The following is a 14,503-nucleotide window of genomic DNA, read 5'->3' as shown; positions in this document are numbered from 1 at the left end:
TAAAGTTCTAATAATTCTTAAAGATAAAATTAAACAAATTACTGTTAGAAATCCACGCAATATATGTTACCGTTACATTTATTTTTTACGTCTTTGAATTTTTTACCACTTTTTCATACCTCTGTGGATTGTAAAACATTTTGAAATGTTTTTTATTTAAAATTGTACTATACAGCATAATTTGATTTTAAAACAATTAATTTTTAATGGGTAAATTTGGAATTATTTATCTTAACGACATCAGATTTATAATCATCTTTGCTTACCAGATAATCCTAAAATGAGGGTGGAGGATGATAGCATATATACAAACATTAAATTGCTTTAGCATATCATATTTTTATTTGATTGTTTTTTTTTTTAAGGCCTACTTGACTCAATCGTCTCAACTCTACCTTGAAACCTGCATTCCAACTTTGGGTGATACTTTTTGTATAGCTTCATCATTCCGTGCCGAGCAGTCTCGTACCCGACGACATTTGGCAGAGTGAGTTATCTTTTTGTTTTTTTTTGTTTTGTGTTTTTTTTCTTCACCCTAAAAATGATTCATTTTTGTTGCTCTCTTGTCCCGATTAACTTTCCTCATCATGATGGCAGTTAAATGCAAGGTTGATTTTCAATGTAGAGCAAATCCAGCTCCTCTAAAACAAAAAGATAATCTGATTTAGGACAAAAATAAAAATTGCCTCAATCTAAAAGGGTTTCTCCTTCATTGAGCAAAGATAGAATAAAAAAAATGAAGTGTAACATCAAAACAGATACTACACTTTTGCAGAAGTATTTAAAAAAAGCTACATTTACAACAAATTAGACACAGGCCATCAAAAATGGGGGGGGGAATGGGTGTCACATGTCATTTTTGGTCACAAATACTTATAAATGTTTATGCTACTGTTAACTGGAATTATATAGGTCACCACAATACCACATTTACACTAGAGGCCATCCTACTTAAGATATCCTCAGATTGATTGGAAAATTTTAATTTTTCATAAATATGCATATTTATAAATGTATATATATATATATATATACAAAGATTTCACTGGAAGAAAAATGGTGAGTGGAGAAAGAACAAAAATTAAAATTTTGTTAGATCCTTTTTAAATAATAGATAATAAACTGATACTACACTTTGCTTGTAGTCAAAAGGCTAACGGCTCTTGCTATATTTAATAAAAAGATAAAGTTTACATTATTTTCCTTCTATATCATATTCTGATTCAACTACTCGTCACCTCATTTTGACTTTTTCACAAGTTTATACTTGGGTTTTTTTTTTTGAAGATAATTATTTGATTGGGTTCTGAGATAGTTTGCTGTACACTAAACTTTTCTAACCTCCCACACGCTTAAACTTTTGCTATTTGAAACCGTTATCTTCAGACAATGCTCACTTGGAATTGTAAAAACTCAACACCTCTATCTAAGCAGGCCAACTAATCTGACCTGCTTGGATAAAGGTGTAGATTCTATACGACTCCCAGTGAATATTGTCTGAAGATAATGGTTTCAATCCTACCCAAGCAGGCCAGAGGATTAGTTGGCCAAAACGTGCAACAACAATTATGGAAGGCAGTAATTACTGGGAATAAGTTATAAGACTCAGCATTCTTATCCCGTTGTGGTTAATCACCTGAAGAAGGGCAGCTGATGAGTTGGCCGAAACGTAGTGAAGCAACAACGACTATGAAGATGAGGATAAGTTTGCAAAAAGAATGAATGCACAAATTATGAAACCTTATCTCAAAGGATTCAAGAAAAAAAAAAAAAAATTAATTTCTGTTGTTTTTGCTTTTTCAGATATTCGCATGTGGAAGCAGAATGTCCATTTATAACGTTCGATGATTTGCTCAACCGTTTGGAATTTCTTGTTGTCGATGTCGTCGATCGAGTATTGAAATCACCATTTGCTCACATCCTGAAAGAGCTGAACCCTGTAAGTTACATCATTTGAGATTTTGAAATTTTTTTACATTCGTCGTCTGGTTTATTCAGATGACCATTCTCACAACGTTTCGTTCGATCTAACCTCTGACCTTCACATCTTGTCAAAATCAGAAACCTATATCAAATTTCAAACGGAACTTCTTATTAAATCCATATGAGTAGATTATTCTCATTCTGTCAGCCTGACTGGGTAAAAATCTGAAGTAATTTGAACCTTCAATCTCCAAAAGACTTGTCAGTTAGAAGTGATTGTTACTTAAGATCTTTATCATTTGCTTCGTATGTCCATGTTCAGTTTGAAATTTCGTATAGATTTCAGAGTTGGACAAGTTGCACGTGAAGAAGATTACATTATGAGAATAACATCTAAGATGAGAATAGTTTTCTGAATAATCCATTGAATATCGTTCATTATTTAAAATCTTTATCTCGATGAATTCATTCGAATGTGTAAGAATGTTTTGTCTTTTTTGACATCGATATTTTGTTACTTTGTGTACCGTTCCAAGCGATAGTGCAAGTTCGAAAGGTTTTACTAATCATTTTCTCACTATGTTCTATATTTTTTTTTTCAATAATTAGTCATGAAAGCCACTCGAGGATAAGGATTAATGAGATTGTTAACTGACAATGAACATCATGTTTTACACTTTAATAATTCATAAAAATAAAACTGGAAAGAAATAAAATCGGGTCGGCATTTTTTTCTTTTTTTACAAAACATTTTTATTACCATTACTTTCAACACCCTGTAAAAAATCGTTCGCTGCCACCTGTCCATTTTAGCCTGGCATGCGCTTTTCTTTCTTCTGCCCACATACTGGGCACAGCCAGCCCATTATCATCCTTGACTTTATGCATCTATTTTCTTAGACGTTGACTTTCTTTCTACCCCGAGCACGTGCATTTTTCTTCTTTTTTTTTCCATTTTCTTTTTGCACACATTTCCAACTTTGCATATGCACGTTGTTCTGCTGCTGCTGCTAATCTTTTTGCATGACAGCCATTCTCTGCTGCTGCTGATATATTCACACGCACTCATATGCACTGTTACACATGTTTGATGGATTAGAAACAATGGATGAAATGGTCAGATTATTTAGGCGAGTGGCTTAACAAGAATTTAACATTGGGCTTGAAAAACGATTATGTTGTAGTTAGATGGACAGCAGCCACCTGATATTGTATTCCACGGATGGAGGTTTTAGTTTTTGGTACACAAAAAGAAATGAAAATTCTAAAGTTTGGAAATTAATGTTTTAGAGAGGAGAACCAAAAATTGGCGCTTAGTCGAGCACCTACCATGCAAATAATGTTAGAATCCTCCATATTAGACATTTTTTTTTTCTTTTACAAATGATTCACCACTTATCAAGGCACATAGATCACTTGAGGATAAGGATTAATGAATGTACGGTAGTCAATGGGACAATATCGTCGTAAAGTCTTGAATAATTCTGTAATTGATTTATCCTCAACTTCCAGAAGAGTGTCACTTAAAACTGAATTTTACTTATGTCACAGTGAGAGAGAACGGAGGCAAACACGGTCTTAAATTTTAAAACAACTTTATTACAAAAAAGAATAATAGGCTAAGGGAGGGGAGGGGGGAGAAGATTAAATCAAACAACAAAAGAAAAATAAATCTTGAGGGTGGGGGTATTACGCTAGTGTCCAAAAATTCCAACAAAAAATATATCAATGCAAAACAACAAAAATGGCGAAATAAAGGAATCGCCGATACCTTGCATGAAAGATATATATAGAGAGAGAGGACTTACAGTTCATACTTTTTCTATGTTAGGTTTCTTCGGCAGTCTGTTATTTTGAAATTCTGTGCAGATTCCTAAGTTTCGACAAAATACACGTAAAAAAGTTCCAACCCTCCCCCTCCTCAAGAAAAAACAAAAATAAAGAAAAATCTTTTCTTTACATACATATTGACGGAAAATATTGTACGCTAAAAATCATGTAAATTTATCAAGTAGTTTTATTTTTATAAAGAAAATTATTTTTAAGTGAATTTGAGTTTTCTAATACTCTCTCCTTGCATGTTAAGAATGTTTTTTTAAATTTCGCAAAAGTTTGAATTATTTTGAATTATCTCCCTTATCCTGCAAAATTGCATTTAGAGATTATTGTTTAGCCATAAAATTTCATTTGTTTTTTATATAAATAAAACTGTAGATGTATGTCTATGTGCCTGTATATATTTAACCATTAAACTCTTAAACTACTGGTAATATAACACTGAAGTTAACTGGAAATAATAATCCTACACCAAGGATGGTTTATAACGAGTAAAATCTTTATCTGAGTGGATGAATGCATACTGACATGTATCAGCAAGTTGAAATGCAAACTGTTCATTTCAACTTGCTAACATATTTTTACTTCTTTCTGCACGTGCCAAAATTAGATTAATTTCTTCAAATCATTTAATATTAATTCTTTTTTTTACGAGGCTGAAGTGTTGAATGTTTTGGTTTCGATTTTAGCTGATTGCACCAAGGTCTTTTTTTTTTTTTTTTTCTTTTTTTGAAAACTTTTGAAATCTTTACTAAATATTAGGTACAATATAATATTTAATAGAGAATTGACTCTGTAGTAATAAATATGTAATCTGCATGAATTAAAATATCTTTAAATGTATTTTACGACCCAGCAAGGCTTGTAATAGACTTGCACCTTGTGTTGTCTGCATAAATTGGAAGATCTGGATTCATTTGGATGATATAATCTGTGCTAGTGGTCAGGTAGGTGGAATTTAGTTTCATGATGCCTATACGGACTAAATTTTATGAGATTTCTCATCTTAACCTGTTGGTGACTTATTACTTGGAGTTGAGTTCACTAAAGCTATATCTTGTATGTCACATGCAAGTTAATACTGATTTTTTTTTTTTTCTTTGTTTTGTCTGAGAATATAGTGAAATGACATGCCTATGGTTTTATGGATTTGTGGTGTATGTTTTGGCATTTCTGGTTTCCTGCTATTTAGGTTGAAGATGCTCAGACAAGTCAGCTCTGCATTGCAACCGCTTACACTATTGTGGGGCGTTAATTGAAGCTCTGGTTGGGCAAATAAATGTATACACATCCAAATTGAAGATAATTCTAGAAAAAGGCAGATCAAGAAACAATAGATAGAAATATGAACAAAGAAAGGAAAAACACAAACGCGTATGTTCACATATAAATTGACTGTTGGACTTGTGTGTGTGTGTGTCTTCTCCCCGTCCTATTGATGTTACATTCGTCTATCCCTGCTTCACAGTCAACTCTAAAATTGTCATGACTCTATTTCACAGTCAACTTTATAACTGTTCAAATGTAATCGTTATCAACTCCCATCTGTCATCTAACGCATCTAGATCTCAACTGCCTGTCTCCTCTGTCTTGGTCTCTCAAGTCGCCCACCCCACCCTGGCTACCGGAAGCTGCCCTTCCCTGTTTTATCAGAAGGTTTCTATTCTTATTGTTTTGCTATTTCCTATCCATTGTTGATTGTAGGATATTTCCGGTTTCTTTGTTTATTCTAAGCTATTTCCTCTTCCTTTGTCTATTCCCCCCCTCTCAGCACTTAGTGGCTCAAATCCACCCCAGGGCCACTTTATAGTATCACAGAGCATGGTTTAGTTTGAAAGTCTTTTAATGTCAGTTGATTAGTAAGTATCATTCTGTGATATCCTAACCAGAGAAATATAACATAAATAAATCTATGAACCGAAAAACATGTATGTTGTGTTTTCTTGATAAAAGTTTTTGTGCGAGTTCCTGCATGTGTTTTTTTTTTTTTTATAAGTCATGCAGCCATTTTGATGTACGTTATGTTTTGGATACGAATGAATAAAGATGATATTTTACCTCTTTAAAAGATAGGACCACAAAACCATATTAGCCAGATTCTTTTCTGTTATTGAAACTGTAATACTAAATCTGTTAAACCTGACAGTGATATGGGATGAAGAGGGAGTAGCAATCCTAATTTAAGTCGGTGTCCTTAACGATTTTGTCTTAAACAGAACTAAAGAGGAGATAACTAAATACCAAGGTTTTATGTATGATATGAAAAGAAACTGGAATCTTAGGAAGATTTCCATTATTCCAATAATTATAGTAGCTACTGGGCTCATAAAAAAGTATTTCAAAAACTACCTGGCAAATATACCCAGTAAACAAAGTGCAAGAGAGATCAAAACAATTGCACTTAAAACAATCTCTTGATTGGAGTCTCTGTAATAGTTGGTGAATGTCTGACCTATTGTAGGATGCCACATCCTCAGCAAAAACGAAAATAAAATGAAAAATTTATTTTATTTCAAGCTTACAATGTTTGAAGGAAAGATGGTTCTAACCTTAAAAAAGAATATCCTTTACATTTTCAACCTCTTCAGTAAGCCAATCATGATCCGTCCTTAATTCAGTAAAATTACTACCATATGCAAATTTCACACAGTCATGTAAGTTTACTGACAGCGCCACCTACTGACTACTTTATTCTATTCTTATAATTCTTGAAAGAAAGATAACTCTAACCTCAAAAATTAGTATTCATTATTTAATATTTATTTCATTACAGAACTTTGAGCCACCAAAACGTCCATTTAGACGAATGGATTATAAGGAAGCGATTGAATACTTGAGGGAACACGAGATTACCAAGGAAGATGGCACTTTCTATGAATTTGGAGAGGTGAGTAAATTTAGAAAGAATTGATATGATTTATTTCCAACTGTTCTTTTTGGTATGTGTTCCAAGGACTTTCTACTACATGCACTATTAAATTTTTTTTACAGATCGTCCAGCGGAGATATATTTACACATTCCACTGTGTCAGATTGTATATTAGCTATCCCCCAGCAGAATGTTACAACTGAATGTCAGGTTGCTCATAATCTAGTTTTGTGTGGCAGAACATGCGCTTGTTGTCATTGCTGAGACCACTCATTTTCTTGAAAGCATTCGTCATCAAGCCTTGATCTTGGATAGCTATTATAATCATACCTGATCATAGTGAAACAATCTTCTTTTTTCCTTATTTATATAGTCCTGGATAAATTCATCCACAAAATACTTGGTATGCTGTTGGTCAGACCATTCTTCCAGTTTTTTAGGGTTTTTTTTTTTTTTTTTTTTTTTTTTTTTTTGCAATGGAAGGTCTTGATGTATTTTTAGCGACTCTTTTGGACTATTTTTGTAGCAGACTTGGTTTCTAATTCCGTCTTATTTGTAAAAATGTTTTGTCCAAAATGCCTGGCCAGTTTTTTTGTTTTTATTTTTTTGAATGGAAATCTGTCCAGGCAAAGCATGAAACCACTTGATGTGAGGAGTTAAGAAAAAATTAAAAGAGCCAATGATAAGTGTTGACAGATTTCGACCTAGAAAACAGCAATTCTTTCCCCAATGTCAGAACATCTCTCATGGAACATGAGGGCTAACAGACAAATAAGGGAAGTGAGTTACAAGGTTACGGAAAGTAAAGTTACGGTTCACTTTCTATTCTCCTTGTTTGTCGATGTATCATCTTGATATGTCAGAGTTTATACATTTTCAAATGAAAACAAAGTCAAATAATGATTGTGAATCTACGAATCGCGGTGTATTACTGGTATTACTATAATTTTGCTATTAATCTTATTTATTTTATTTATAAAGTTTAGTATTTATTCGTTTATTGAAAGTCAGAATATAGATTAAAGCAATTATCTAGTATGTAAATATATTAAAATTGGATTTGGTGACAAACATAAATTTTGATTGTTTTTGAGGATAAGTAAAAAAACATTTTCTTCAGAATTTTTTTTTATTCTGTTTTGTTTTTTCTCCTCATATTTGATTGTATTTTGAAATTATTGTATTTTTTAGGACATTCCTGAAGCTCCAGAGAGAAAAATGACCGACCAAATAAACGAACCTATTTTCTTGTGTCGCTTTCCGGCAGAAATCAAATCATTTTACATGCAGCGTTGCGAAGATGACAAACGTGTCACCGAGTCTGTACGTATATAAAATTTTCTTAACGTTTTTCATTTTTTTTTTTTTTTTTTTTTTCATAAAATTTCTTACGTAGAGCTGCATTTATTACTATAGCAGACATTTTTTTATTGATTACATCCCCCACTGCTACCCTCAGTAAAAGAAGAGAAACAAATCAGAAGCAGAAATATGAGTTCTTATTACTTATTAAGAATTACATTTAGTTAAAAAAAAATATATTGAAAAATCATTATGATGTACATATTCATCATGTTACGAAGATATATTCTAAAAATCATGTAAATTGATCATATAATTTTTTTTTTTTTTTTTAAATTGAGAAAAATTTTATGAGGAAACAAAGATGAGGGCAAAAGCAACCATCTTGTTTTAAATTTTGCCAAAATTTAAGGATGACAATTGAATTCGACTACAAAAATTTTGTTTGTATTCAAAATAATTAAAACTTTTTAATCATTAAAAATCGTAAAATATGATTTCTTAAAAAAAATATATTCTACTTGATCAATTTACATGATTTTTGGAATATGAAATCTTCCTTCCATCACGAATACATACATCATAAAGATTTTTCTATATTTTAATTTTTTTAATCAAGTGTAATTCTAAACAGAGTTCTCTACTTTTTAGTAGAATTCTGCCTCCCACTTTTTTTTTAATCCAGAAAACATAGGTTTCCGCTTAAATGTTTATGGAATTGTCTGTTTTTTTATCAAAATACGCTTTTTCTGTTAACAAATCACTGAAGCTCTATCTTATTTTTTTCATTGCTATTCAACTGAAATTTTTTTCTTTCTCATTTTATTTTCTTTCACTTTTTCTGTTTTTTCTCTTTTCCTCTTCTCTTCATTTTGTTTTATCTTACCTTCTTTTTCTCTCTGACAGTTCTCTCTGAAAACTGAAAATTTTTATTTTGCCATTAAAGCTAAAATTTCTAATGATTCATGATAGGGGTTGGGGAGTAAGATGATTTTATCAACAAATGACTTCCCACCTTCTCTCCCCCCCCCCATGTATACTTGGCGCATTTCCCTCCCTTAATTTTTTTTTTTTTTTTTTTTTTTTTTTTTTGCTACCATAAAAACCTGAATCCATTTGTTAATATTTTTCATATTCTTAGGTTGATCTTTTGATGCCAAATGTCGGAGAGATAATTGGCGGTTCCATGAGGATGAACGATTTGGACGAATTGATGAAAGGTTATGAACGAGAGGGCATCGATCCAACTCCTTATTATTGGTACACTGACCAGGTAAATAAAAAAAACTTGCATTTTGTTATATTTTAACATTGTGTAACGTGATTCATCAACTTCAACATATTTCAGGAATATTGTTATGTGTCGGGGGTTGACAATAGAGAACTCTTGACTTAGAATGATTGCCAACACATGCCCTACAGCAATGACGTTTACATCGTTTATTAATCCTTTCATAAATATTGAAATTATTAAATATTTTAATTCAAAGTACTATTACATCGGCTTGATCTGTAACACCAATATGAATTCTAATGATAACAGCGACATCGACTAAGAGCAACGTACAAACCCACTGACAAATGACTCAAGTGTTGTGCTTATGATACTCCTGGACGGGTGCATTCTCGTACCACTTCAAGGGATGTCTACTGAGAGCATGCACACATCATTTTCGGGCACTCTCATGCATGCCTGTCACATTCTTTTTGTTTTTATTATTTTCCTTCTTGGTGTATTATTATTCTTCAATCCTTCCAATAACATAGATGACAGTTTTTTTTTTTTTTTTTTTTTTTTTTTACAAAGGCATCACCACATTATCAAGGCCCAGAGGCCACTCAAGGATAAGGGTTAAAGAGTGTACAGTAGAAATTGGTCAATATAGTAATCATTAGTAATGAAAATTTGGTAAATTTAATAACTTATATGGAACGGCTCATCAAGAACTTATTTACTTTAGACTTGAACACAACCATATTGTAGTCAGCCGGAAAGCAGGAAAACGGAAGACAATTCCACAGGCGTGCAGTTCTAAGAAAGAAGCTTTGTTCATGGAATCTACGTTTAGGTTTAGCCACAGATAAAGAGTGGGGGAAATTATTGATAGTGTTTACAGCTAGACGAGTGTTTCTTGTGAAAGTTTGGCGAGGGGGGACCAAAGATTGAAGCTCAGTTGAACACTTTCCATGAAAATAACGATACATCAGAGACAAACTCGCAACATCTCTTCTGTGAGATAGAGGTTGCAAGGAGGAGAAAAGGACATCTCCTACGAGGCTACGAAGTCTATTTTGAACTCTATCAAGGCAGGACAAGTCCTTTCTAGCAGCTCCTGCCCAGATGTGGCAACAGTATTCCATCCTTGGACGTACCTGGCTCTTATATAGGTAGAGAATAGCATCAGCAGTGAGATATCTACTGGATCGATAGAAAGATCCCACCATTTTTCCAGCGGCCTTCGCAACAGATTTGATATACGTGTTCCATTTAAGATCAGGAGTAATGGTCAAGCCCAGAAGCTTGTCAAAACTTGAGGCCTTTCTTAATAACTTAAAAATGTTTTTTGAAATAATAATAATAATCTATCTGGTTCATACATTTTAAACATTTATGATTGTTAATGCTGAGTCAATCTTTATAGATTGATTTTAAAAAATGAAGACAGCAATACTGTCCACAGATTTTCTTTAATCATTAAAATGAAAAAGAAATAATTGATTTGAAACTCTTTAAACTAAATATGATATTGTTATATTAATCCTTTCATAAATATTGAAATTATTAAATATTTTAATTCAAAATACTATTTCAAATTCTTCTCACTAAATAAAGTTTTAAGTGAACAATAAGTTTGATTTATTAAAAACAATTATTTTCAAAACCTTCTCAGATTTGTAGCAAGCTTTAAAGTTGAGCATTATTAATACAAGAATAAAATAGTATCGAGCTGATCAGCAAAAAATAATTTTAAAGCCTCACCAGAGATACATATACATACATATATATATATATATAACTACTTTTTTTAAATTTGGAGTAAATATTGAAGCTTATACTTCAAATCAGTTAGTATGGTTAAGGTATTTCAGGGGATTGGTGAGGTATGCACTCTCCAAGTGCTTTGTTGTTTTATAACTATTTTAATTTTTACTTTTTGTCTTTCTACATGTCTGTTATAAAGTGCATTTATTTCTTTCAATCAAAGTTATCTGTTTGAGGATGACTACATATTTCTTTTTGCATTCCAATAAAAACAATGCACAACAGACAATTGCACAAATATGCAATGCCTCTGTTCAGTTTTAAGAGCAATGGATACCCACTGAAAGATTAGTTGTGCGTGAAATTGTGAGGCAAGGGTTGTGCAGTCCCAACCACATCTTTCCTGAATCAGAAATGCTCAAGTCCAGTGGTAAGGAGAAATACTACACAACTGGAAATGCTAAGATAAATGGAGAGTACATAAAGCACCTGCAATTCCCAAATGGTCCCCCATTTTATGTACTGACCAGGCTCGGCTTTGTTTAATTTTGATGATATAATGGGAACCGGTGTGTCAATGTGAATTAAAATATACAAATATTTATATACAAATATACAATGGTGAATTAAGAGCCATTTTGCAGGAATTCTCCTTTTACTTTAGAAGGATACAAACTTGAAACGTATTTGGCCTAAGTTAACTTTTCAATCTTGTTTCCAAACATATCCAAACTTTCATTTCAAATATTGTTGTATTTGACATGACTCATCATACAATGACTATTCATTTTTTTCCAATCGAAACGTTTTTTCTGTTGCTTCTCATTGCTATTTTGCAACAAACTCACAAATTATTTTTAAGTCTTTGCATACCTTTCCTTATTTTCACAAGGACAGTATCCTTGCCATTCATGAAAGTTTGGTTATTTACAATTTTTAATGTGAAACCAACTATTTTTCATTGTGTCCTTAGCAATATTTATAATTTTAAATTACATAGAACCAGGTAATCTGACAAATGACTCTGCCATAGGGAAACATTTCTTGGAGACAGACTTACATTAATGAGGCAGTTTTATGTACTGCACATAGTACAGTCTAGACATCACCTACAAATATTAGAAACTCTAGTTATTAATTATGCAGCTGCCGTGTCTGTGTAGAAAGAAATAATGGTCTCACAACTTTAAGCATATTTTGTTTTCCCTTTACCCTGACTCCCCCTTCTCCAAGTCCATTTTTTTATCCTGTATATTCTCTCCAAAAAAAAAAACAATGAACCAAACCAAGCTGATTATGTCTGCTTTCTATATTTTAAATTTCATAAGAATTTGTCCAATAATTTTTTAATGGGTTCATTTTTTTGGAGGAAGAGGACTTCTGCTTTATTGTTATGGTAGACAAGCAAAAAAAAAAAAACTACCAGCCATTTACCAGCAATTGATCTAGCTCTAAATATTCTTTTTAAATGTATGACTTCCATTACATATCTTGAATATAAATCGATTACATTATTGAAAACTAATAATTAACATATTACTTCTTGAAAATTAATGGGCATGATATTGTAAGTTTTCGGTAATTTATCATTTTGTTAAATCACTTTAATCATGTTAATATTAACAAAACTATTGCATATATATAGGAAAATAGGACGATGTAATTACAAGTGAATAACACCAGGAATTAATTTATTATAGACTGTTTAAAAAATAGTTATGCAAATTATGTATACAAGTAAGTTTATGTCTTGGTTACATTATTTTAAAAGACTGTTTTATTGTTGATTTAAATAAGTTAGTTGTTTTGATGTGATTATATTTATTTACATATAATGATTACAATAAATTTTACAACAAATATTGTAAAATTACACAACGAAATTGGCACAAGGCCATTATATAGGTGTGATAAAGAAAAATTTTCCATGTATTCATTTAAAAAGAAAATTTTTTTTTGTTTATTCAATCTTCACCCTAAACAAGGCATGTGCCACTTTGAAGTAGGGGGCTACTATCGGGGATATAATTTGTAGAGGCATTATGAAGGGAGATGAGTAGAAAGATGTCTGTTCACATTACACTTGAACTTCTGCATATCAGTACAGTTGAGAAAGCAGTATCCTGGAAGGGAGTTCCAAAGACTTGCAGTTCTGGGGAAGAAACTATTGGAGTAAAAGGCTTTCTTACACCTAGATATCTCTACTGTAAAGGGTTGGGACTTAGTTGCTTGTCGGGGGTAGTCACGTCGAGGAGGTACAAGTGCTTGCAGTTCATCAGAGCATTCACCATTAAAGTATTTATAGAACAGGCAGAGGAATGCAACATTTCGTCGATGGGAGAGAGGCTGAAGCCTAGATGACAGTTCAGGACCTATCAGGTTGGCGACTCTTTTAATTGACTTATTGCAATATAACTACACATTTTTCTCAAGTCCAAACTCTTTATTATCAACTAATCTCATTTCCATCACACAGACATAAATCATCACTCATGCACACATGTTCAACTGTTCTTTTCTTTTTTTTTTTTCTGTTCTGAATTTAACTTTGTATCTTTTTTCAGCGCAAATATGGAACATCTCCTCATGGCGGTTATGGACTTGGATTGGAACGTTTCCTCTGCTGGCTACTCAACCGGCATCATATCCGGGATGTTTGCCTTTATCCTCGTTTCATTGAACGATGCAGACCTTAGAGTGAACTTTTAAAGTTGAGCTGCATAACTCTTTTTACCTCAGATACAGAAGAAGAAAAAAAATGTTTGCTTATCAGTTTTTGTTTTGCGAATTTGTACGACTATGAGAACGGCTTTATTCAGTTTTTGATCAACATCAATCTGAATAGTTAATAAATTGATTTTAAAAATATTTCTGCTTCTTTACTTCTTTTGAAATGCTTTTTTGTTTTATTTAAAACATCTAACATGATATGTCGATAGCATAAATGTCTACAAATGATCAAGAAGAGAATTGGGCCCACGATGAACCCCTGAAGGATTCCAACATCAATACTATGAGCTGATTTCTGCCCATCAGCCACTACTCCTATGAACCTATTAGAAAGAAATGATTTAATAATTGAAAAGACATTTCCAGCTATACCCTATCAAAAAATGTCAAGAGCAATTGTCCTAGAAAGGAAGCCTCCATCGAGAGATTCACTAATCCTATGAGATATAACTGTTAGCACAACTGCTGTAGATCTAACAGAACGGAAACCATATTGCATGTCACTAAAAAGGTTATTTTTGCTGAGGGGATTGACTATTTCTTTGTTTAATACAGATTCTAGCAATTTAATTATGACACCCAAGAGACTGATTGGCCTGTATTGAGAGGGAGATAACCGATCACCTGATTTTTTAAATATCGGGCGTACTGATGAGGTTTTCCATGCTGTTAGGAAGCAATTCTCCCCAAAACAACACTTAAACAACCTTGTAAGTATGGGAGCTAGTTCTGGTTGAAGCTTTTTGAGCACTATAATTGGAATGCCGTCAGAGCCAGTTGCTTTACTGGAATCAAGGCTTTTGATTAACTTGGCAACATCACGCACAGTTATTTGTATGTCGCATAGCGTGTTTTCAGAC

General features: G+C 32.5%; 1 protein-coding gene across 1 annotated transcript in view; it reads left to right on the top strand.

The window, feature by feature from the left end:
* Positions 1–13,781, top strand: part of LOC145246567 (asparagine--tRNA ligase, cytoplasmic-like) — a 76,099-nt gene extending 62,318 nt beyond the window's left edge. The window contains exons 13-18 of the mRNA XM_080108170.1: positions 366–487; positions 1,804–1,939; positions 6,533–6,646; positions 7,820–7,951; positions 9,072–9,203; positions 13,478–13,781. Of these exons, the coding sequence (XP_079964296.1) occupies positions 366–487; positions 1,804–1,939; positions 6,533–6,646; positions 7,820–7,951; positions 9,072–9,203; positions 13,478–13,609 (768 nt within the window). The 3' untranslated portion in view covers positions 13,610–13,781. The remainder of the gene's footprint in view (positions 1–365; positions 488–1,803; positions 1,940–6,532; positions 6,647–7,819; positions 7,952–9,071; positions 9,204–13,477) is intronic.
* The last annotated feature ends 722 nt before the right edge of the window (positions 13,782–14,503 follow it).

Source organism: Euprymna scolopes, chromosome 24 (assembly GCF_053919585.1).
Source record: "Euprymna scolopes isolate OS-2025 chromosome 24, ASM5391958v1, whole genome shotgun sequence".
Classification (NCBI taxonomy): Eukaryota; Metazoa; Mollusca; class Cephalopoda; order Sepiida; family Sepiolidae; genus Euprymna; species Euprymna scolopes.
This window is presented reverse-complemented; position numbering and strand designations above follow the sequence as displayed.